The sequence below is a fragment of the Pollachius pollachius genome (assembly GCF_949987615.1).
Source record: "Pollachius pollachius genome assembly, chromosome: 20".
Taxonomy (NCBI): domain Eukaryota; kingdom Metazoa; phylum Chordata; class Actinopteri; order Gadiformes; family Gadidae; genus Pollachius; species Pollachius pollachius.
Genome location: NC_136953.1, coordinates 11,899,481 through 11,922,783, shown reverse-complemented (window position 1 = coordinate 11,922,783; position 23,303 = coordinate 11,899,481). Strand labels below are relative to the sequence as shown.

Genomic DNA, 23,303 nt, shown 5'->3' with positions numbered 1-23,303 from the left:
TGAGCCTTTCCTTTGGGCGAGTCAATGGCTGAGGCCTGGGCATCTTCCTCTGGGCTCTCCTGCAACAAAATACGTCCCATGAATGATTTCACAACAATTTAAACATTTACTATATGACAGAGAACATTTCATAATTATTACCCGACATATTCTACACTTGCTGTATTACAGGGCGCATCCCATAATTATTAAAAACCATATTATATTCTACACTTACTATAATACAGTACATCCCATAATTATTACACACCATGTTCTATACTTAATATATTATAGTACATCCCATTATAAGTGCACGCCATATGCTACAATGACTGTGTTTCCCTGTCATGGATCCATCTTCCACTAATGAAATATAAAGCAAAACTTGAAATGGGCAGGATTGATAGGCTTCCCAAGCTGGACATATTCGTGGAGTAACATGAACTTAGTGTTAACACCGTGAAGAAGACTTTAACAAGTATTTCCCCGAGGAAACAGCCCTGGAACAATATGATTGGATACGATCATCTCTCTCCATTATATATATAAATATATATATATATATATATATTCTCATATTGTACTAGATGACATTTACATTTAGGGCATTAAGCAGATGCTTTTATCCAAAGCGACAGCACAAAGTACATTTGTCATAGATGATAAATATATAATAGGCATTATTGTATTCAACTAGTTGATATATATAATACAAGTATTATATAGGATATATATATATATATATATATATATAATATTACTTACTGCAGCAGAGAGAGCGATGGACAAGAAGATGAAAACGGCCGCTGTCAAATGAATCCTCATCTTCACAGACCGACCGACCGACCGACAGACAGACCAAAAGACAGAAAGACAGACTGTTTCTGGGTCTTCACGTCTAAAACGGTGTCCAGAGACGGACCAGAGAAGTCCACTGACGGGCCAGCTAAATGGTGTGCAGGAGAGAGCTCTGTCCCGGACTCTGATCTCATCTTTCTTCTCAGATGTGTCCACCCAGAGCTGACCACACACACAAAAAACACACACACACACACACACACACACACTCACACACCCTTTAAATAATGAGATTGGTATGATTGGGAATTTTTTGAGAGGATGTATAAGTAGTATGCATTTTGAGTATATGTTTGGAGTATGTATATGGAATACGTATTTAGATTATCTATTTGGAGCATTTATTTGGACTATGTATTTGGATAATAAGGTGAGCCACCAGGTTCCAGTAAACTGTCTGAATAAATAATGTCCTAATCAGAGCTAGGAGCAATGTTTAACACAAAGTCAATAGTCAACTAAACAGCTCATACAGACAGGCAGACAGACAGGCAGAGGTCAGTCACCTTCACTAAAACAAGAACATCTCTTCACATGAACATCACAAGATTCAGTCACTCCATGAGATGATCAGTCCCTGATCTACTAGATCCACGACCACCCACGCACACACACACACACACACACACACACACACACACACACACACACACCTTATTTCTCCTTACAAGATTGACCTGGACTCAAAATTCTTTCATCATATTAATCTCTAAAATTATATGCATCTTTTTCACCTTGGTCTTCTGTTCTAAAAATGTTTACTTTTCCCACAATTTCATAGAAAAGCCAAACGTCCACAGTCTCAACCCATTTTGCCTATATGACCATTTCGTTATTGTAGAACTTCCTTACGGCTATCAGTTGGTGGATACCATTAACAGTGCAAATTTTCAGATCTGTACTCTTTTAAGAAAGCCCTTAATTCTCTTGTGAAATGTGTGCTTGGAGTTTTCTTGATGTGTGCTTTTCTATCGACATTTTCACCATGTGAATGAGGCTTCATGCCGTTCAGGAATATCAGTGGCTCCACGGGATTATGCCGTGTACTGGTGATCCTTGGTTGAGCGTTCGAATCCTGATTAGAGCATTATGTGTGCCACTCATTTAAGAAACACAACATTGAACAGCACCTGAAATTCATCAGGCAATCAACATTCCGGCTCATTAGTTTCGAATCGGACTGCAAAGACCAGTATGGCATTAAGGGGAACTTCTTCATTAACCATTTTTCCTTCATAATTAACTCATATTTATATTTCTTCCGTTAGTGTTCTTGACTATAAATGTTTAATTTCCCCAGAATTTCAAAGATTTTTCAGGTATATGCTTTGAAGAAAGCCCTTTATTCACTTGAGAAATGTGTGCTTGGAGTTTTCTGGATGTTGTGTGCTTATCAATAGACATTTTGACGATGTGATGAGGCTTCAGTTCAGGTTTATAAATGGAACATCTTTCCTTAAATATGACAATTATGTTATATTTATATATCTTCCATTAGTGTGTTCTTGACTTTTAATTTTGCTCGGACCCGTTAATCACCGCTTGCGGTTATATTTATATTTAGCTTTGTAGAAAAGCGTCTTCAGAGTAAACTGGTACAGCTTGAGTCATGAAAAGATTGGCATAACCAAGTTTCAGAGAAATAATTAAATAATAGTATTTCATTTTTTTTTTATTCAATGTAGAATGAAATGTAATTTAAGTACATGTTAGTACATGTGATGAAATGTGTAAAGGGCTTTTCGAATCAAGAGTGGAAAGGTGCTGTTAAATCAAAAAATAGAAAATAGAAAGCTTAAGACGGCAAATAAAATAGGGACATTAAAACTGTGCACACACACACACACACACACACACGTTATGTTAGTATCCGTATATCAAAACTGTTATGTTGAGTTCTTGGAGCAGAATGAGAATGCTCATGATCTCCAGACATACAAAGCGTGATTGTATTACACTGCGTCATTTTTCTATATGTTTATATTGATTTCTTTCATTTTTAATCTACCGGTTCATTACCGCTTCTTAAAACTATCCACTTTTTGAGCCAGGAAGGCTTTCGTTATTAATTTTACAATAAGAAAAGTACAATACAAATATACATTTTAGGATAATTCATGTTTACTATAGGGTTAATAGTTAAGTAGGATATAGTGATTTATTCCAATATAATACCAATGGAGCGAAATCAGAGTCATACGTTTCGGCTAGGGACCATTAATGTAAGAACATGCAAGTGTGAAAGTACTGGCGGACTCTGTAGCACACTGCAAGACATTGGCACACGATACAAGTCTGACCTGCTTTAAGGACGATGTCCTGAGAGGTGGGCAGTTGGTGTAGAATGGTATGAAGGTTGCACAAGCAGGAGTTGCTGTCGCTCTGGCCCCACATGTCGTACGTACTATTAGACGTTGAGTACATCATTCAGGGCAGACTAACCATGGTGAGAGTAAAGGGGAATGGGGTGAAACTAGCAATATACAGCTGCTAAGGAATATGCCACCTCCACCAAGGAAACCTTCTACCGAACACTCAGCAAGGCCATGGAAAAGATGACCATTAACCCGAAGTGACTTACATCAGGCTTGAAAATCATAAAAAAAAAAAACACCAACACCAAACACCAACGGGATCATTTTGTAGCTACCAACCAGGAATATCCCAATATTTGCCCTTGTTTGGGATGGGCTAAGGGCAGGGGGAATTTCCTCTAAATCTTGCATACTGCTCCTTTTAGTGTAACAGAATCAAAATGGTAACGCAATTCTCGTGATGCAAGTAATGAAAACGAATCCCCATGGTAACATAACATCAAGGTGGTAACGTAACATCAAGGTGGCTACATCAATAAAAAAACAAAAAAATATTTGCTTAGAACACACTGGCTGATCAAAGCGAGTCTTTGCTTCAACGTTATCTTAATACAAGGCCATAATGGTAGTGTCCTGCAGACTTCCATCGACCTGTAGAATTATACTAGCGTGGCTAGTAAAGTGCTCAACCAAACACAATGCGCAGTTGGATCTAACTGTTTTGTAACTCATATCAGATACCTGATGTATTACTATATTCCATTTCATTAATAATAGGCATCTCATGTGAACTTATAGTCCCTCCGAATGTTTTTGTCCACCCTGATGAATCTGTTGCAGTGACAGATAGTGAGAGGCACATACAGTAGATTGCAGTAGCGGTTAATTAGAGGCACATAGATGGCAGTAGCAGCTATTTAGAGGCACAAAGTGGGCAGTAGCAGCAAGCAAGAGACACATAGCGAGCAGTAGCAGGTAGCTAGAGGCCCGTAGTGGGCAGTGGCAGCTTGTGTGGGGGTGTGTCAGGATGAGCTCTAATCTTCATTGTTGTCCTTCTGTTTCTGGGAGTTTTGATGAACCTTTCTGTAGGCTGGACATAACAGTATCAGAGTTAGCACCTAGCTGGAATTCATTAAATAAATGAAAGCATCTCATTATCTTACAAATACTATGTACTCACCAATCATCAAAATCACCAAAGCCACCATAAAAATAACCAGCGAAGCAGCCAACAATCCATACAAATGGTTGGAGGGACAGCCAAAATCTGTAAAGAGGTTACGTAGTCATTCTAAATATAATTAAGGTTGTTCAGGGTAGAGACCAGCATGAGATTCCTCCGACGTCCTGTTAAAGGTCCATGGTATAGACTAGGCTAAAGTTCCTCTTACGGCCTATAGTTAGTTTGCAGTATTGATCAGGACGCAGAAAGACCCGCCATCATTTTAATTTGACAGGAAGGAATGGGATTTCACTTTTGTAATACAAAGCCAATCAATGTCTTCCTCGTTTTTTAGGATCTGTTTTAACGAAGTCCTAGTTGACAATTATCTTTATTAAATTATTATTCAAAACGTATTCAAATTGTTATTACGTTTTTGAATAATACGTTTACATTAATACAAATATGTTTTTGACCATAGGCTAGTGCGAGGCATTTATAAAACTACCCTCAATGTAATAAACTGTGCTGCCAGTTATAGATGGTGTCTGTTGTTGACGGCTAACAATTACAATTAGGGCATTTAGCAGACGCTTTTATCCAAAGCGACTTACATCGGTTAATAAGCACATTGACCATGCAAGGGTCAGAGTCAACCATGCAAGGCGACGTCAGGAGCAGTTAGGGTTAAGTGTCTTGCTCAGGGACACATCAACACTCGGCTAGGAGGAGTTGGGGATTGAACTAGCAACCTGTCGGTTACAAAACAACTGCTCTACCTCCTGAGCTAAGCCGACCCTAACGTGTTAGCTGAGTGCTGATGCTCCATATACACAAAGTCTTCACCATCATAGAACGCTTGCATTAACCAATGGGTGACGTCACAGACGCTACGTCCAGTGACATCATCACAAGACATAACAGGACCTACCAGGAAGGCGTATCTCCATTTCCCTGGTCTGGTTGAAGAGTTCCTGGTGAACTCTACAGATGAGAAGTCTGCTCAGCCTCCTCCTCTCCACCTCCACGGTGCTGAAAATGTTGTAGAGTCGGTCGGGGTCCTGGGTGGTATACATGGTTACGGCGGGCAGGAGGTGTCCATCAGCGTTCCACCAGGAGAGCTTTGGTTGTGGGTACCAGCCTTTAGCCCGGCAGCCCAGAACCAGGCCGTTGCTGTTGCCATCCTCCAGGGTTATGACTGGGGAGGAGGCTGCACCTGGGGGTAAGGTGAGGGTTATGACTGGGAGGAGGAGGCTGCACCTGGGGGTAAGGTGAGGGTTATGACTGGGAGGAGGAGGGTGGGGTTGGGGTTATGAGTGGGAGGAGGGTGGGGTTAGGGATATGACTGGGAGGAGAAGGGTGACCCTGAGGGTGGGGTTAAGAGGGGTAGTTCTACTATATTTGTAGGGGTGTAACGATACATCGATCTACATCGATATATCGATACATTGGCGAACGATCCAAATGCATCGATGCAACGCTCAAACATCGATGCATATCGCTGCATTATACGCTTTTATTTTGACAATCTCCTTGCGCGGGTGTTTGTGACACTATTTCCGGCCAAGCGCGCCAAGCCGTTCATGTGCGTTACTGGTTCACCTGTTAAACGAGGCAATCATGAGCGCAAAGAGCACATGTTTGAATGGGAGGGTTTCTAGTTTGGCTGCTAGCAGCAGCACGGCTAATCCTACTAACGGCCAAGATGATGCCGAGGCTATTGTACCCCCTCTCGGATACAAGTCAGCGGTGTGGAAATATTTCGGATTTCTGAAAAAAGACTGGTCAACGAACAAAACGCATGCTCTATGCAAAAAGTGCCGATCCAACATTAAATATTCGGGAAATACAACTAACCTGTCCGGGCACCTCAAAAAGAAACACGGCATTGACCCCCATGAAGCACGCAGCAACGTCGTCGATGTGTCCGACGGCAGCTCAGCATTGTCAACAACACCAGCCCTGAGCAGTTTTTTTCCCACAAAAACTGAACCACAACTCCAAAAGAGCGATGAGTATCACAGCTGCCATTTCACATTTCATTTGCAAAGACATGAGGCCGTACTGTGTTGTCGAGAACGCCGGCTTTCGTGAGCTACTTCATACTCTGGAGCCAAAATATACAATCCCATCCCGACAGTATTTCAGTGAAACTTGCATACCGAAGCTATACAATCAAGCTAAAGACAACGTTAAACGTGAGTTGATGGAAGCAAAACGAGTCGCTCTGACTACAGATGGCCGGTCGTCCTGTACAACAGAAGCGTAAGTAACCGTGACCAGCCACCATATTGACGCTGACTGGCAGATGAAGAATTTTGTTCTTCAGACTCGTGTTTTGAACAACTCTCACACAGGTGCAAATCTTGCGGCAGTTTTGAGAGAGGCATGTGAAGAGTGGAATATTCGCGACAAAAATCCCGCACTTGTCACAGATAACGCCATCAATATGACGGTAGCCGGAGCAGAGGCGAAAATGTCACCTCACAACAAGTGCTTCGGGCATACAATTAATTTGGCCACACAGAGAGGCCTGAAATGTGCGGGTGCAACTCGTCTTTTGGGCAGAGTGAGACGAATCGTCACGTTTTTTCACCGGAGCACGGTAGCAACGGCAGTTTTAAAAGAGAAGCAAAAGTTGCTTGGAATCCCCATACACAAGCTTAAACAAGACGTGAGCACACGCTGGATAAGCTCATTTGATATGCTCAAGCGATTTTTGAAACAGCAGGCTGCTGTGTGTGCTTCACTTCTAGACAGGAAAATAAGGAAAGGTGTGAATGACATTCACACACTCAGTGAAAGTGACATCACTGCTGCAGAAGACATGGTAAAGCTCCTCGGACCAGTCAGAACCGCCACCACAATAATGTGTGAAGAGAAACAACCCACTTTGTCGGTCATCGCTCCACTCAGAGCAAAGTTGCTGGTGCATTACCTTATCACAGAAGAAGACTCTGCTTTACTAGGAGAGATGAAGGACACTATGTCCAGGGAGCTATCACAGCGCTACCAGGATGTGCAGCAGGTCCTCCACATGGCATCTGCTTTGGATGCAAGATTCAAGACTCTGCCCTTTCTAAGTGAGGAGCAGAAAGAAGCGGCCTTCCAGATTATCACATATGAGGCTTCAGAGCTGTGGGACCAGAAAGTAAGATCATATTTTTTGTCTATTATAGTTATGTTTTGATGATACTTAAAAATATAAATATATTTAAAATATATTCAGAAATCTTGCCTTTTCTTATTGTTAAAATGCTTTCCATTTAATTGTGTGTGTGATCATGATCATCTACAGGATGACACTTTGACAAATGTCGAGGAGAACATACCTCCGCCCTCATCTGATGACCAAACTGATGATGAGCCTGACTTGGAGCCAACCCCTGAGACATCCCAGGCTCAAGAACAAGGTGTGTGTGTTTTTCCTGCATGTGGAAAGTGTTATTGACTTAGTGTATGAATGAGTTTATAGGGTTAAGTGTTTGAAGTGCAATAAAAATAGATTTCTTCTGAATTAATTTAGTCTTTTGTTCTGTGTCATTTTTGAATATTTTCCAGCTCCCAAAAAGTCGAAGGCATTTCAGGACCTCTTTGACGATACGTTCGGCACTGCTGACCCAAGGCAAAAGACCTCCAGAGACCTAGTCCATGCAGAAGTTGCCAAGTATAAAGACACTGACCCTTTGCCCCTGGAAGGTAATGTGTTGGAGTGGTGGAAAACACATCAGACTGAGTTTCCCCTCCTGGCAAACCTTGCCAAAACCTACCTGTGCATTCCTGGTACTAGTGTACCTTCAGAACGTGTTTTCAGCACTGCTGGAGACATTGTCCGCTCTGAACGCAGTGTTTTGTCCACAGAGCATGTTGACCAGTTGGTTTTTTTTTAAAGAAAAACCTCCCAAAGGACACTGGAGGAAATATTTGATTATTATATTATTGATTGTTTTGGTGAAATGGTTACTAATACATTTGTTCTGAAAGAAATACATTTGTTCTGAAAGCTATTACAGGCTCTTAAGTTAAGCTTGTTTTTTTTTTTGAAGAAAAACCTCCCAAAGGACAGTGGAAGACGTATTTGATTATTATATTATTTATTGTAATGGTGAAATGGTTACAAATACATTTGTTCTGAAAGCGATTACAGCCTCTTAAGTTAAGCTCTTAAATGTATGGTTTTTGTTTAACATCTTGAAGAGCAAAGCAATAAAATGTTTAAATTATAATTACGTTTTTTTTGTGAGTTGATGTGAATGTAACAGGTTGTGTTAAATGGGCATATGATATCGTCTCATATCGATCGCAGGCCACTGAATTGAATCGATATCGTATCACGGCAGACTTTTGATATCGGCAAATATCGTATCGTTGTCCAATGAATCGATTTAATATCGTATCGTGATGAAACCAGAGATTTACACCCCTAGTAGAATCTAACTCACCCGCTAGAAAGGGTCTGGTCTTGTTCAAACCTACGGTTAGCAGTCTTACCTACAAGAAGCTGGACGGTGTACTTGTTGTCTTTGGACTTGAACAGGCAGGTGTAGTTCCCCTCATCGTCCAGTTGGACGCGGGGTAGTTTGAGGGAGATGATTCCTCTATCCAGATCTTCTGCTGACAGCATCGTCCTGCCTCTGTATGCCGGATTCTGCTCTTGATAAATTGTCAGACCGTTTTCACGCAAATGGACAATATCAGGAGTCAGGTCTGTCCTGGACCACTCCATTACAGCCTTGCTGATGTCTGACGACGTCTTTGTATCAACCGACAGAGTGACGTCATCACCGACCAGTGCCCTCACGTTAAGAGCTTCCCCTAGACAGAGAGATGACCCGAGGTAGAGGAGAGGTTGTGAGGTTGGGGAACACAGCACACTTCTCTATCATCCACCTTGCTACATGCGGAGCCAGGAGAGGATCTGCTACTGGACACTCTCCTCTGACCCTAGTAGTCACATTATGGCAACAGTATGACAACCAAAAAGAGTATTGGTAATTATGGGATATTTTACCTGCAGAAAAGTAGATCAACTGGAGAAAAAGGACTGCCATGAGAAGCCCTGGAGAGGTTCCTCTGACTTAATCAGGGGAACATGGACATCTGCCTTTGCCTGAAATAGAATAATAAATGTTTTTAAAACATGTACATCCTTACCTGACATTACAATAATACATGATATTGTGACAAAACAAAATGGACATATTTTAAGTATGTATACAAAATTGAGTTTGTTGTCTGGGATTGAAAAGTAATTTATCATCTTATATATTGGACTTCAAAATAAATAAATCAAATAAGTCAAATAACATCTTATCTATGCATAAATGGTAGACCTAGATGGCTATTGGTCTGATCCTGATGTATTCCACATAGTGTTATGGACGTCTATTAACAGTAACACACAAACTTGATTCACTACTAGTGTTTAATAGATTGCCTCCCATTTTATATTGCTATTAAGGCCCACTTGATAAGGGTAGATGGACAATGCGTCAGGGGTCACCAACCTTTATGAACCTGACAGCTACTTCAAAGGTACTGAGTAATACGAACGGCTACTTGTTTGATACAAACTTCCTGAATAACAAAGTTGCACGGTTCCCTTCTTATTGATATTAATAATTATCAATAATAAAAAATACATATATTATAATAATATTTTAATATTTATGAGCAATAAAATCGAATCTACATCAATGCAAATGCTATTGATTAAAAAAAGAACATCAACACATTTGTTATTCCATTGTGACTATTCAAGGCCGTAGGTTTGGCCTGAGCTGTGGTGGGGACAATTTTTAGTTTTAGAACATGCCCTGCGGGTAGGGATAATCAGTACAAGTACTCGAATTGCTCATTCGATTTCATTTATTTAATACCCAGGTCCAGGCTTCCCGGACACAAACACGATTGTGGGGAGCTGCAAGGGAATGACAAGACAGGAGCCTAGGTTCAGCAGTTTTTATTTACGCACACACATAACACACTCCACCTAACCCATCATTATGAGCGTCTCAGTGACTGTGTCAATGTCCTCCAACTCCAAATCCGCAAAGGACCTAGGAGGGCGCCAAAGCACCCCCCATGGAACACGGAACACGGCGACCACACCCACGGTTACCACAGGCGCATTTCAACATCGTACATTATAACGCTCATAGCAAGTTACACAACGACACAAGCAACCTACCTGCGTGCGACTCATTTGGATAGTTTGATAATGCAGCGTTTGATGTGTGTGTGTAAAATACATCTATATTGTACAAGCCATATCAAGGAGCTTGAAGTGTTCCCTGGAGTTAAAGTGAAAGAGGAAGTTCCTTCAAGACAATGAAGGGCTATCTTCAGCCATCCCTTGAAATGCAGGCCTACGTGTACATTAAGACCTGCATTTCTTCTGTTTTCAACTGTGTTGTGTTGTATATGTCGCGGTCATGGCAGCTTTTACGGTGCTAAAACTATTCGCAGAGTTGTTAAGACAGGACCGAAGAGAGACAGGGAAGTGCGTTGATCCTCGTGCACAAAGGACACAATAACTACCCAACGAACAGGTTCAACTTTAAAAGTGAAACACATTCAGGTGTAGGCCTACAGTGAGCAGCATGTGGTGTACCATCGATTCACCGGTAACTTAATTTCACCACAGATTAAGTCCGGATTGATAAATTATTTAGGCTATTGTATCGATACAATAGCCTATAAACCAATATAACACGCAGGACGGACACACCGGGCACACACGTAGGCCTAGATATGGAGAGGATGTCACAAAGCAATACGTATTTACCGTTATATGTCCTTGGAAATGTGTTTTCAATGGGCACGAAATAAAGGCGCGTTCATGATCCTGGTGATAACGACGAGACTGTCGACAGTGATGACGCACACGCTGACGCGTGTTCTCGACAGCGACCGTGGTAATCTAAAAGTTCTTCACAGCAGGTTTTTTTCATCCCATAATAAAACGGTCAGAATTAAACAGAACTTGGTAGGATCAGTTTCAAGTTTGCACGCCTTTATTTCCTTGGAGCCTATCACTATCACTATCCTTTTGCTTTTATTTACGAGAAGCACATTGTATTGCCACTGTATGGAAGGCTACACCTGCCCTTATCTAGAGCTGGTTTACCAGTACATAACATTTAAAACTGAGAAAAGTCGATGCCAACAGACGGTTGCAACGTTAATCAATAGTAAAGTATGTGATATCATATGATGGTATTCTTTTATATTGAGTAAAACTTAGATGTTCCGCCATGTTCATGCGCGTCACTAGTAAACAATACGTCACCAACTGGGCAACTCGGTTATCAAAATCTGGCCCCACTGATATATATTAATTTCTAAATTCTATATATGAATGCCTATATATTCTACCTGCCAGTAGGTTTAGAGGGCTGTTATCATCTATTCGGATGATGGGTGAAATATTCTTTATTGTTCATTTTATACATATGTAACCAGGGTGAAACAACGTGTTTTAGTTTTGTTGAAATGTCACCAAATGCTGATTAATATGAACCAGTATGTGTTTAAGTTATGTTCAAGGTACCTTTTTGTAACGTGTTCCAACTCCAATGTTAATGTGTTCATTATACCTGTACTGTCGATTTAAGAAAAGTCTGTGTTTAGTGACGTGTATGCAGCACCAAGCTCAGAATGCTGATACCTATCTGAGTGGAGGTATGTTGTTGTGTTTGTCGACATATTTGAGCATGTAAATTGTGTTGTAGACAATGAAAATGTTTAATGTGTAACTTAACATTGCAAAAGTGCAACAATGCACTTTTTGTGAGTTTTGTTGTATACATGGGCGTCAGAGTGCTACAGGGTTTCCCCGTGTGTTTGTTTGCTAGGAGGGAACGTGGTCCTGTCTACGACGGTTTACTTTCAGTGACACTGTTTTCTTTGGCTCATGCAGGTATGAATGCTTTGTCTGTTTTGTGTTTATTGTCTATGCTGGTCATGTTTATGTTTGTGGGAGTGCAGTCAATTGCATTCATTATGTTATTTTGTTTATTTTCATGTTATTGTTATATATTGTCAGAATGCTGTTACCTTTCTGAGTGGAGGAGGGAATGTGGTCCTGTCTACGACGGTTTACATTCAGTGACACGGTTTTCTTTGGTTCATGCAGGCAGATAACAATAAATGAGAAAAGCCATCCTCCATTGTTGTCCAGCCGTCCTTCCACCAGTCCAGCGCATTCACCCCGAACACAACGCAGACCACTATATCAGTTAACGGATGTGCGCCCATTCATGAACAATAGCAGTGCGGGCACACCCGTTACACATACACTCATACAACTGATCATTAAAAACAATTAAAACTGACTAAACTGATAAGATTCTGAAAGCTCTTTACAATAAGTCCACTAAGAACCTAAATGTTAGGTCAATGTCCAGTCTTTTTTTTTTATATCCATGTGCCAATAAATAATAAAATGTCGTCTTTGAATAAATGATCCTCGTAACACGGATAAACAAACAGGCCTAGGGGCCCAGATGTGCAAGGTGGCAATATATTGACCCCTATAGAGCGCAACAGTGTGGTTCCGGAAGTAAAAATTCCATTCATTGTCATCATAGAGATTTTTATTAAAAGCCTCAATGTCGTAACCATCCAAATTATACGTAGGCCTACCACAGGCCGTTATATTGTGAATCTATGGAATTTTCTCCTGTAGAACCCACACGTTAATCAGGGCAACATATAGTTTTTTTTTTAGAAAAACACGTTTTATTCGTGATGTCATTGAGACCACTACCCTACCCATTATGGTGCGTTCATATCACTGGAAATTATGGGGAAAACATTTTCGCGACGTCAGAAAGTTCTCGTGAACGACACCTCATGACGCTCTTATGATTCTACTTCCGTTCAGGAGCTGGGGCCAGATTTTGATAACAGAGTTGCCCAGTTGGTTACGTATGGTTTACTAGTGACGCGCATGAACATGGCGGAACATGAACGTTTTACTCGATATAAAAGAATCAACCGTCATATCACATACTTTACTATTGATTGACGTTGTAACCATCTGTTGGCATCGACTTTGCTCAGTTGTAAACGTTGTGTACTGGTAAACCAGCTATAGATAAGGGCAAGTGTTGCCTTCCACAGTGGCAATACTGTATGCGCTTCTCATTGTAACGCCCATTGAATATGCAAGACTCCGGCTCCTTTTACTGATGGTTTAATGTCGCACATCTTGTAGACATCATCACACCGTGGAACTACAATACAGACATGAAATTAGCTTAACACACAAACAATTGTCAAAGAGCACATAAATCCTTCACGGCAAATTAAAAGGAAACAAAAACACAATACTAACCACTTTGCCTGCTTGTAGCCAATGGGGTTCACTTAAATCTCGCTTGAAGAAAGCTTAAAATATAAAACCTTCGCAAATATAAAACGTGACGTGCCTTGTCTGCAGCTGCAACGCTAGCTTCTGGAAGTTTCCGGATAAACAACGAATAAAACCAAGAAATAAAACAACAGGTAAATTTACAAGAAATAATACGAGAGTCCACCTTGAGGTCAAAGACTGAATTACACATAAGACTTTATAGAGCAGGAAAACACTGCCTGCAGTTACACTCCCACCATCAGACAACATATGCTTTCTAAAAAGACTTAACATAGTGAACAGCGTCTTTCCCAAAACAAAACATTGTATAGTCAGACAATGTGGTTATATCACTTTCACAAATTAATTAACCTTATACTCAGCTTCAAGCAAAAGTACAGTTTTGTGTATGGACCTTTCCAAATAAAATGGTCTAGTTGTGTATGTGCCTTTACTGTCTCGTGTTGTGTCACTAAGCAGTAGTTTGAGCTTTCTGACATTCTTCGAGTGTAGTAACTTTATCAGATCCTATCTTTAGACCCTTTATCTCCTTTGCACACGGCTTAAGTCTTGCTATGGCTCTTACCGCTGTCCTTAAGTCTGAAAACTTCTGTAAACAATCTGACAGTGACCTATCCTTCTGTACTTCAGTAGTGTGAACCTGTGCTCCTTTGAGTTCTGGGTCCTCGTCATCAAGCTCTCTTACCTTAATTTCTTCTTCCTGAGGAAGTTCTGTTTGCCACAGGAAACTCGGTCTTGTAAACCAGTTGGACTCCTCAAGCTCCTTTACAATGAGCCCACGAGAGGCATGGTCAGCTGGGTTCTCCTTTGTCAAACGTTTCTCCAGGCATTTAAGCCGATTTTCTGCGTATGCATTGTTATTTGGCAGACTTGGCCTTTCTTCCTTGAAAGGCAATGGCATTTCGTAGTGTCCATTAGGCTTCTGCTTGATGCCCTCTTTAATTTTTGCCAAAAACATGTCTTCTTGTGACATTTAAACTTTTTCACTGGTCCTCTCAGTGAAATCGGACTCGAAGACTTTGATTATGTCTGCTGGAGTCATCATTTCTTTGACTTTGGTCATGCAAACATTATGGATTTCGGATTTGAGTTCAACTGAAGACTTGATTGCTGGTATGACTTGCTTTGTGATGATATGGTGACTCATCATGCCTGTTTCATCATCATGTTCAAGGCCAGAATTTCTGTAGCCAATGATGCTCGAATCCAAAACAGACTTGAGCGCGTATGGCTGGTCCTCACTGCCACTAATGACGTCTCTGGGAAGAAGGGCTTGGGGGCAGTTATAGCTAATTAACAATCCTACTTCACAGTCAAGCTCTGGAGACATTTCATGCTCTAGATGTTCTAAGTGAGGCCATAACTTTGCAGTTGTAGTTGTGGGTATATGAGATCAATTTGCTGGTATATAATCCCTGGTATAAGCTGTTGGGAGTTTGATTATATTTTCAGAGTTAATGCCTCTTACTCGTAGAACCGCTCACCCTTTAGCTGGATACAACCTTTGTGATTGATGTTATCATTGACACTGTCAGTTTCACTGGTTCCTTCTTGACATTCAATGCCTCGGCTGTATCCTTTAATATGAAGGTGGTGTCACTCTGAGTGTCAAGCAAGGCATACACCAGAACTTCTTTGTCAGGTTCAGCTGATGTGGAGACATAAACCTTGACAACAGTAGATGTATGAGTGGTACCTTTCTCTTGAACGACTCTGTTAGAGGTAGCTTGCTTTGACTCTTGTGTATGTGGCGGTGTGGACTCTTTAATTTTAGCTTCCTTGGTTTTGTTAGATTGTTCATGTTCGGTTTCTCTTCTTTGTCCTTGGTTATACACCCATCGATCTTGATGCAAGCATGTAGGGTGGTTTCGTCCACATGAGTCACATATGCTCCTAGATGTACAGGCTTTGGAGTTGTGGCCAGTCTTGAGGCAGCCAAAACACAACTTCTCCAGTTGTACAAATTTAACCCTTTCTTCAACTGACCTTTCCATCATTTCGAAACATTTATGGAGAGTATGACCTTGCCTCTGACAGAAAATAAACATGATGCTCGTCTTCTCACTTGAGCTAGGGGTGAAAGCCCTAGAACTGGGTTTCTGATTTTGTGGATATTCCCTTTCCTTTTGCTTAGCTTCTTGTTCTGTTAGCTTTATTGCTGAAAAGGATGTGACTTGGTTGCATGCAATTTGAGCCTCAAGGTTGAGAAACTGCATGAAGCAACTGAAATCAGGGAACAGTTTGTGTTCATCTTGGTACATACTGACTTTTCTGTTCCAATGTGCGCTTAACCAATCAGGTAATTTGGCAGCTATTTTTTGGTTTTCCACACAGTCGTTAAGAGCTTGTAACCCTTGAACATAAGGCATGGCTGATTCAACACTGCTTAGAAAATCCACAAACTCACGAAGATCTTCGCTGTCCTTGTGACCAATTTTATGCCATGCGTGTATCTTGTGACGGTATGCCTTATCAATAACAAACAGATTGCCGTATCTGTCCTCAAGTTTGTCCCAGGCGGCTTTGTAAGCCGTTTCTGTTGCTTCTAGGAAATGTCCTTCAATAGCTCTTTTGGCTGGGCCACCAACATACTTATGCAAAAAGAGTTTTTCTTGATTTGGCAGGTTCTTACGATCAATCAGAGTACAGAATGAAAGCTTCCAATCATTATACTTGAGAGGATCTCCCACAAGGACAGCCGGTTCTGGGATTGGGAAACGATTGGCTGTAATCGCTTCAGTGAGTGTTCTCACAAGATCATTGGAGGCTTCATGAGAGGTGGTGAGTGTAGGTGAGTGAGTAGTGGGAACCTTGGTAAATGGGACTTGTTGCATGGTAAGAGGTTGATTGGGGATGGCTTGCTGAACCATTGAAGATTGAAGGAAACTGGCTGGTTGAGGTGTGTAATTGGATGTGAACATTGAGGGATGTTGGGGAGAGGTCTTAGTGAATGCAGCTAGGAGTGGATGATAAGATGGATTGGATATGGTTTGCTGAGCAGGGCTAGCTTGGGGAGGCGGTGCTTGTTGAGCAGGATAGAAGGGGTTGCTTGCAGGGTTGAGTGTGGATGGTTGGTAGAGGGAAACTGGAACCTTTAGTAAGGATGGATAAATGTCTTGACCCTGTTCAGTCAAAATGGCTGACTGGTGCTCTACCTCATCATAATGATCTTCTGAGAAAATATTCAGCCTGGCTTGTGCTGCATTGTGCTTTTTTATTCCCTCCAACCATTCCACTTCTCGCTTTTTCTTTTCCAGCTCCGCTCTTCTAGCAGCGCTTTCTGAAATAAACTGAGTTTGTTTTTGAGTTTGTTTTCTAGTATTCTCTGCTTCAATTTTGTTTTCTTCAGCTTCTCTTCGAGCCGTTAACATTTGTTCCTCCACCTCAAGTTTCCGAATCTCTTCTTCTCGCTGATGTTGTTCTTTCATTATTTTGAGATCTTCTTGTGTAGCTGCAACTTCAGCCACTGCTTGTTGTTTTTTGTAACGTGACAGACTGGAAGAGGTGTTTGACTTACAGCTGGGTTTAAGCGAAGTTGCACTGGACACTGTGTTGTCAAACACTGACTCAGCTTCAGGCCAGGGTACAACTTCTGAATCTTCATTACCACTGAGGTATTGTTGAGCACTTTTATTTGCAGTCACAATGAGTGCATTACATGTGTCATTTATTCTCCGGATTTCAGGTTCAGGAGTTGCAATATCTCTTATTTTGAGGTAAGTTTTGTCAATCTGATCTTGGATAGAGTTGATTCCTCAATCAGATCCATAGCATTATTAGCTTAATGGATCATCTTAAGTCATTAATGTGATATTTTCACTTTCCATATAGCTTCACAAAATTTGAGTTCAGTTCACACAACCTTTCATCCAGCTGAGCCTTTCCTTTTTCAGTAAGCGTTCGTGGACGTTCACTTCTTCTCAAGGCTGTTGTGTGATATATGCACCACCCTGGGATTGTTTGTCTTGTGCTGTCGCTTCAGCTTGCTCACCAGAGTCAGCTTGAGCTGGGGTATTTTCACCATCACCATCTTCTCGTGAGTCTCCATGATTGGCTTCTTTAGTTGCCTGTGTAGCACTTAAACTTGTTTGTGACATGTTAAATGTTTATGAATGTGTTGAGATTTAAATGAAATTTACTTCTCAAATGTGCTGATATGAAATAAAATAATATGAAACCCAAAATAAATGTTTCCCTTTTTGAATGCACAATATGAGATAAAATAGGCAATATACTGTTTAAGGCCTTTAGGATTGACTTAGCTTAAACTTGTTTAACTACACATCAAGGCATCACATTGCTGTAAAACCCGTTTAGAATTGCAATGTAAGGCAAATAATAATTGCTATGAAATCTTAGGTACAGTCTTTGTCGTGTTTTCTGAATAATAACACATGCGAGTTAAACCTTCCAACACCTAGGTTCCTATCACGTTATTATTATTATGAACGTGAAAGTGCAATAATACCACATCTCCCCTTTCTAGAGAACAAAGGGTAGACTGCCTTTGTCTCATCAGACCTTAGAGGATTATTCTGCCTCTTTGTTGAAAGGTCTGTCCCTATCTGAACCCTGTAAGGAAGAACAAAGTAAATAAAGGCAGATTATTTTAACATCAAAATAAAGTACTATTAAATTCGAAATACTCCCCATTGTACAAAACTAGAACACGAACAGTACACAGTAACACAGTATTTCCTTTTATCTTTTTTTTTTTTTAGATCACAGGTTATGTCTACCAGGTACAACTATAGCTCTCCCAGACCTGGTTCTGAGAGTGGGAGTTTCAGTAGGTGAAACATGCGTTGTCACAGCAGGTATCACCGGAGCCTGCTCAGGAGTTGTCTCTGGTATTAGCTGTGTTGGAAAACCTCTGCCTTTTGTAGGCGTGTGTAGAGGTATCAGGTGACTGCGGTTGCGTCTCACCACCCCCTGGGGTAGATCCACCAAGTAGGACCTTGGAGTGGAATGGTTCTGAAGCACAGTTCCTGACGTCTTTGTGTCAGTTACCCATACCCGTTCTCCAGCCGTCAGAGCACTGAGAGCTTTGACACGGTGACGCCTGTTGTAGTTTTCAGCGTCAGACCTCCTCTTCTCTCTTTCCTCCCTATCGAAAGCTACACCATCAGGCAGTGCAGGGTCTAGCTGAGTGGGAAGAATTGGCTACGACGCCTACCCATAAGGAGTTGAGCTGGACTGTATCCACTCTGAAGGGGCGTGGCTCTATAGGCAAGTAGAGCCAGGTAGGGGTCTGTTGCCTTTTTCAGCAGATTTTTGACAGTCTGTACTGCCCGTTCCGCTTCACCATTACTCTGCGGAAACCTTGGGCTGCTGGTGACGTGTCTGAATCCATACGAGGCTGCAAAGCCAGCAAAAACTTGTCCAGAAAATTGCGGCCCGTTGTCAGACATCAGGACCTCAGGAATACCATGCCTGGCAAAAATCGACTTGAGATGGACAATGACATCGATGGACCTGGTGTGCGATAACTATGCAATTTCAACATACCTGGAGAAGTAATCAACCACAAGCAGGTAAGTTTTGCTCCCCAGGAGGAACAGGTCCGCCCCCAGCTTTTGCCATGGTCTTTCTGGGCATTCTGATGGCATGAGTGGCTCCTTGCGATTCTGTCGCTCTTGTATGCATGCCCTGCAGTTGAGCACCATTTTGTTTATTTGCTGACTGAGACCAGGCCACCACACAGACTGACGAGCACGGCTTTTGCACTTTTCCACACCCTGATGTCCTTCATGCAGTTTTGCTAACACGTCGTTCCTCATGGCAGCAGGTATAACAAGCCTTGTGTCTTTCAGCAATAAGCCGTCTTTCACTGTGAGTGTAACTTGCTCTGGCCAGTAGTTTTTCAGTACAGGTTCCTGTTTCGCATGTGCTGGCCATCCTTCTGAGCACAGGGTCATGACACGTGAGCAGACACCGTCCTCTTTCAGTTGCTCTTTCAGATTTTCCGCATACATGGGGCTTACAGGTAGTCCTTCTATGACAGCGTCTACATAAATGTTTGTGCTCTCCATCAGCCCCTGTTCCTCTGTAGTCATGTGTGATTTCACAGGTGAGCGTGACAGTGTGTCTGCTGTCCAAAGTGATTTTCCTGGAACATGCACAATGGAGTATGAATACCGCATCAGTCTCATCCTGAAACGCTGGATTCTCGGCGGCAACAGATCCAGTGCTTGTGCTCCAAGTAGGCTGAGAAGAGGTTTATGGTCAGTCTCCATACAGAACTGTTTCCCTATGAGGAAATCCCTGAACCGTTCACATGCCCATGTGAGGCCAAGAGCCTCCTTTTCCACTTGTGCATACCATTGCTCAGTTGGAGTTAGCGACCGTGATGCATAAGCCACAGGCCTCCATTCCTCCTCCTACTTTTGAAGAAGAACGCCACCCAGCCCATATGACGATGCATCGGCAGACACTTTGGTGTCTCCGTTCGGGTCATACATAGCAAGGACCGGAGGAGAAGACAGTGCTCTCTTCAGCGATGTGAACGCCGTTGCCTGATCCACGTCCCAGACCCAACAGTTTTTCTTAGAGAGGAGGTCACGGAGTGGTTTGTCTGTCTCTGCTAGCTGTGGAATGAACTTTCCCAGCTGATTGACCATGCCGAAAAAACTCCTCAACTCTCCGACATTTGTGGGCTCTTTCATCTCCATGATAGCATCTGTTTTTCTTGGGTCAGGGCGGATGCCCGCAGATGTGATGATGTGGCCCAAGAAGACTACCTCACTTGTGGAGAGTTTGCATTTGTCCACATTAAGGGTGATGCCTGCTTTCTCCAGTCTCTGTAGCACGCCATGGAGTCGAGCATCATGCTCTTCCTGGTCGCGTCCCCACACCAGTAGGTCATCAATGTGGCAGACCACCCCTTCTAGCCCCTCAATGACCTCAGCCATCATGCGCTGGAAGTGTTCGGGTGCTGAGGCCTCCCCTTCCCCCCGAAGGGGAGGCGGTTAAAATGGAACCGCCCAAAGGGTGTAATGAATGTGGTGTACTTGGACGATTCCTTTGTCAGCGGAATCTGCCAAAACCCCATGTTGGCGTCCAGTTTGCTGAAAAACTTCGCCCCAGCAAGCATTCCAAGGCTCTGGTCTACTGAGGGTAGAATGTACTTTTCGCGGCACACATACATGTTCAAGCCGGTCAGATCCACACACAAGCGTACAGACTCCTTATCCTTCTTGGGCACGACCACCATGCTGGCACACCACTCAGTCGGCTCCTCGACACGGCTGATGACGCCCAGGCTTTCCATGCGCTGGAGCTCTTCTTTGACTTTGCCAACCAACGGTATAGGAATTCTCCTGGGGGTTTTCAAAGAAAATGGCACAGCACCAGGTTTAAGCTTGATGGCGTATGGTTGTTGTATCTCACCTAAGCCACTGCAGAGTTTGGGATAGCATGCCTTTATGTTCTCCATCTCTATGCTGTCCACACGGATGAGTAAACCAAGGGCCACAATGGCTGGCCTCCCGAGCAAGGGCGTTCTCAGGTTGTTGACCACATACACCTTCTCTGCTGTCTGTTTAGTACCTTTCCTCAGCTACAGTCTGACAAATCCCGACACATCCAGAGGGTTTTGTCCCGGACCATACAGGAGTTTCTCTGCTTTCTGGAGAACAGGCTGCTGTGTGCCAGAATTTTTTTTATTTAAAACAGTCTGTGAAACGACAGTGACATCTGCTCCGGAGTCAAGTTTGAAAGTGACAAATTTGTCCATTATGCCAATATCAACAGTCCATGGACCAGCATCAGATGAAACAGAACCGAGAAAGAAGCTCTCACTTTCCTCTCCCTCAATACCATGCACAGCTTTACCTGCAAGGCACACGCGCTGGTAGTGACCCATTTTCCCACAGGAATAGCACTTGGCACTATTGGCAGGACACTCATGCTTGGGGTGCGAAGTGCCTCCACATTTATAGCACTGAAAGTGTTTTGTGGTCTTGCCCTGGCTGTTGAATGGCATTGTACTGTTGTTTTTGGTTTTGTTGAATTTAGGATATTCTTTTTTTTCGTGCTGTCTGTTTTGAAAAACTCTGTCCACAGAGAAGGCATCCATCTGCTTTGCACCACTGGTATCACTCCTCAATGTGTTTTGCTGCTTTTTGACCGCCTCTGATTGCCTCGCCAAAACGTGGCTTGTCTGCAGCTGCAACGCTAGCTTCTGGAAGTTTCCGGATCAACAACGAATAAAACCAAGAAATAAAACAGGTAAATTTACAATAAATAATACGAGTCCACCTTGAGGTCAAAGACTGAATTACACATAAGACTTTACAGACTTTACAAATAAAACAAAGGGATTGTAGGTGATAAACATCAAGGAAACAAAGGCAAGCAAACTTGAAACTGATCCTACTAAGTTCTGTTAAGTTCTGACTGGTTTTTATTTGATAAAAAAACCCTGATCTGAAGAACCTTTAGATTCCCAAAGCAGCGCTCATGAACGGTCGCTGTCGGGAACACGCGTAAGCGTGAGCGTCATCACTGGCGTGCCGTCTCGTTATCACCAGAACAATAAACGCGCCTTTAATCCTGGAGTGTGACACGCCGACTCTGATTGGTGGAGCTCGCCGATACCCGGAAATGTTTACTGCATCCACGAAAGTGAATAGGCGAGTTTCCGACTTCATTAATCGGTCCATGTATTCAGACCTTTTAATAGGTCCATGGTGTCAGATCAAGAATGCGTTGTGTTGCCTCACATAACATAATGCATTTTGGGATCAAAACGTCAGAAATGCTGGTGATAACTTCCCTATAGGACATGTCACATGACTTTAAAATCCTGCGGGAGCTCCCTCCTTCTGCATTTCTGTGCCTGGGGCCTCTACGAATAGTCAAATCTCCTAACCTTTATGCCTCCTTTACTTAACCTTTGTGGAAAACGTCATCGGATCAAGGAGGGATGGAAAGGTGCTTCCTTTCAAACATAGGAAAAGACAGCGCTGTTTAAAATGAATTCAACTCCACTTCTCCTAACCGACGTCATTGCGCGACGGAGTATTGCTCTAGCGTCTCTACGGTGGAACTACAGTTTTCCAATGTTGGTCTACAACAAGCGCTCTTTTGATCCATGCGTTCTTGTTGTATTGATCTCAATCAGGTTGTCGCCAACAGTGAGAATCACTTAGGTCGGACTTGGCCAACGAAAATAAGGTAGGCCAGTTGAAAACCCAATTCACATGTGATAAAAAGAGGCTAAACTTATGTTTATGTTGAAATTAACTGCCCCCAGTAGTCTTTCTTAAATGTGAAGTCGGCATTTTATTTTCTTACGGTGCATATTGTGTGATTAATAACCAGTAATAAATGATTTCATTTCGATTCAAATAATATGTTTCTGGAATTGATATCCATTATTATCAATTGCTTCATCTTCTCTTCTATTCTTCTGCTTTACTGCGTCTCTCATGAGTCTTCACGTAGAGTCGGTAAACTTCGTCGGTGGCATGTTGCTTTAAATATTGCCGCCGTAATGGATTATGCATCAAATTTGTTTTATGATAGAATTCTCATTTTTTCAGAGGAAATTTCCATTCCTATGGAGATGACCCGGAAGTGCTTGGAGGAAAGGTGGTTAAAATTC

General features: G+C 42.2%; 2 protein-coding genes across 3 annotated transcripts in view; both read right to left on the bottom strand.

The window, feature by feature from the left end:
- cfi (complement factor I) overlaps positions 1–521 on the bottom strand; it is a 10,050-nt gene extending 9,529 nt beyond the window's left edge. The window contains exon 1 of the mRNA XM_079757721.1: positions 1–521. This exon is cut by the window's left edge and continues 93 nt beyond it. Within this exon, the coding sequence (XP_079613847.1) occupies positions 1–80 (80 nt within the window). The 5' untranslated portion in view covers positions 81–521.
- A 1,699-nt stretch (positions 522–2,220) lies between these two features.
- On the bottom strand, positions 2,221–11,221 carry LOC307091019 (butyrophilin-like protein 1). Of its 2 annotated transcripts, XR_013812702.1 has the most exons (7): positions 11,105–11,221; positions 9,329–9,427; positions 8,809–9,132; positions 7,256–8,228; positions 5,249–5,533; positions 4,336–4,422; positions 2,221–4,245 (listed from the first exon to the last, which is right to left on the bottom strand). XR_013812702.1 is itself a non-coding variant. In XM_079757851.1 (6 exons), the coding sequence occupies exons 2-6, from the start codon at positions 9,366–9,368 to the stop codon at positions 4,190–4,192; spliced, it is 792 nt and encodes a 263-aa protein (XP_079613977.1). In that variant the 5' UTR covers positions 9,369–9,427; positions 11,105–11,221; the 3' UTR covers positions 2,228–4,189. The 2 variants fall into 2 exon arrangements, 1 of the variants encoding a protein (XP_079613977.1); XM_079757851.1 differs by lacking the exon at positions 7,256–8,228 and having other exon boundaries at positions 2,228–4,245.
- Between the last annotated feature and the right edge of the window lie 12,082 nt (positions 11,222–23,303).

Excerpts from the sequence above, each read along its gene's own strand:
- LOC307091019 (XM_079757851.1), bottom strand. The coding sequence starts at position 9,368 with ATGGCAGTCCTTTTTCTCCAGTTGATCTACTTTTCTGCAG. Across the intron at positions 5,534-8,808 it reads CACCGTCCAGCTTCTTGTAG|GTGCAGCCTCCTCCCCAGTC; the intron begins GTAAGACTGCTA and ends CCTTACCCCCAG. Across the intron at positions 4,423-5,248 it reads AATGGAGATACGCCTTCCTG|ATTTTGGCTGTCCCTCCAAC; the intron begins GTAGGTCCTGTT and ends ACCTCTTTACAG.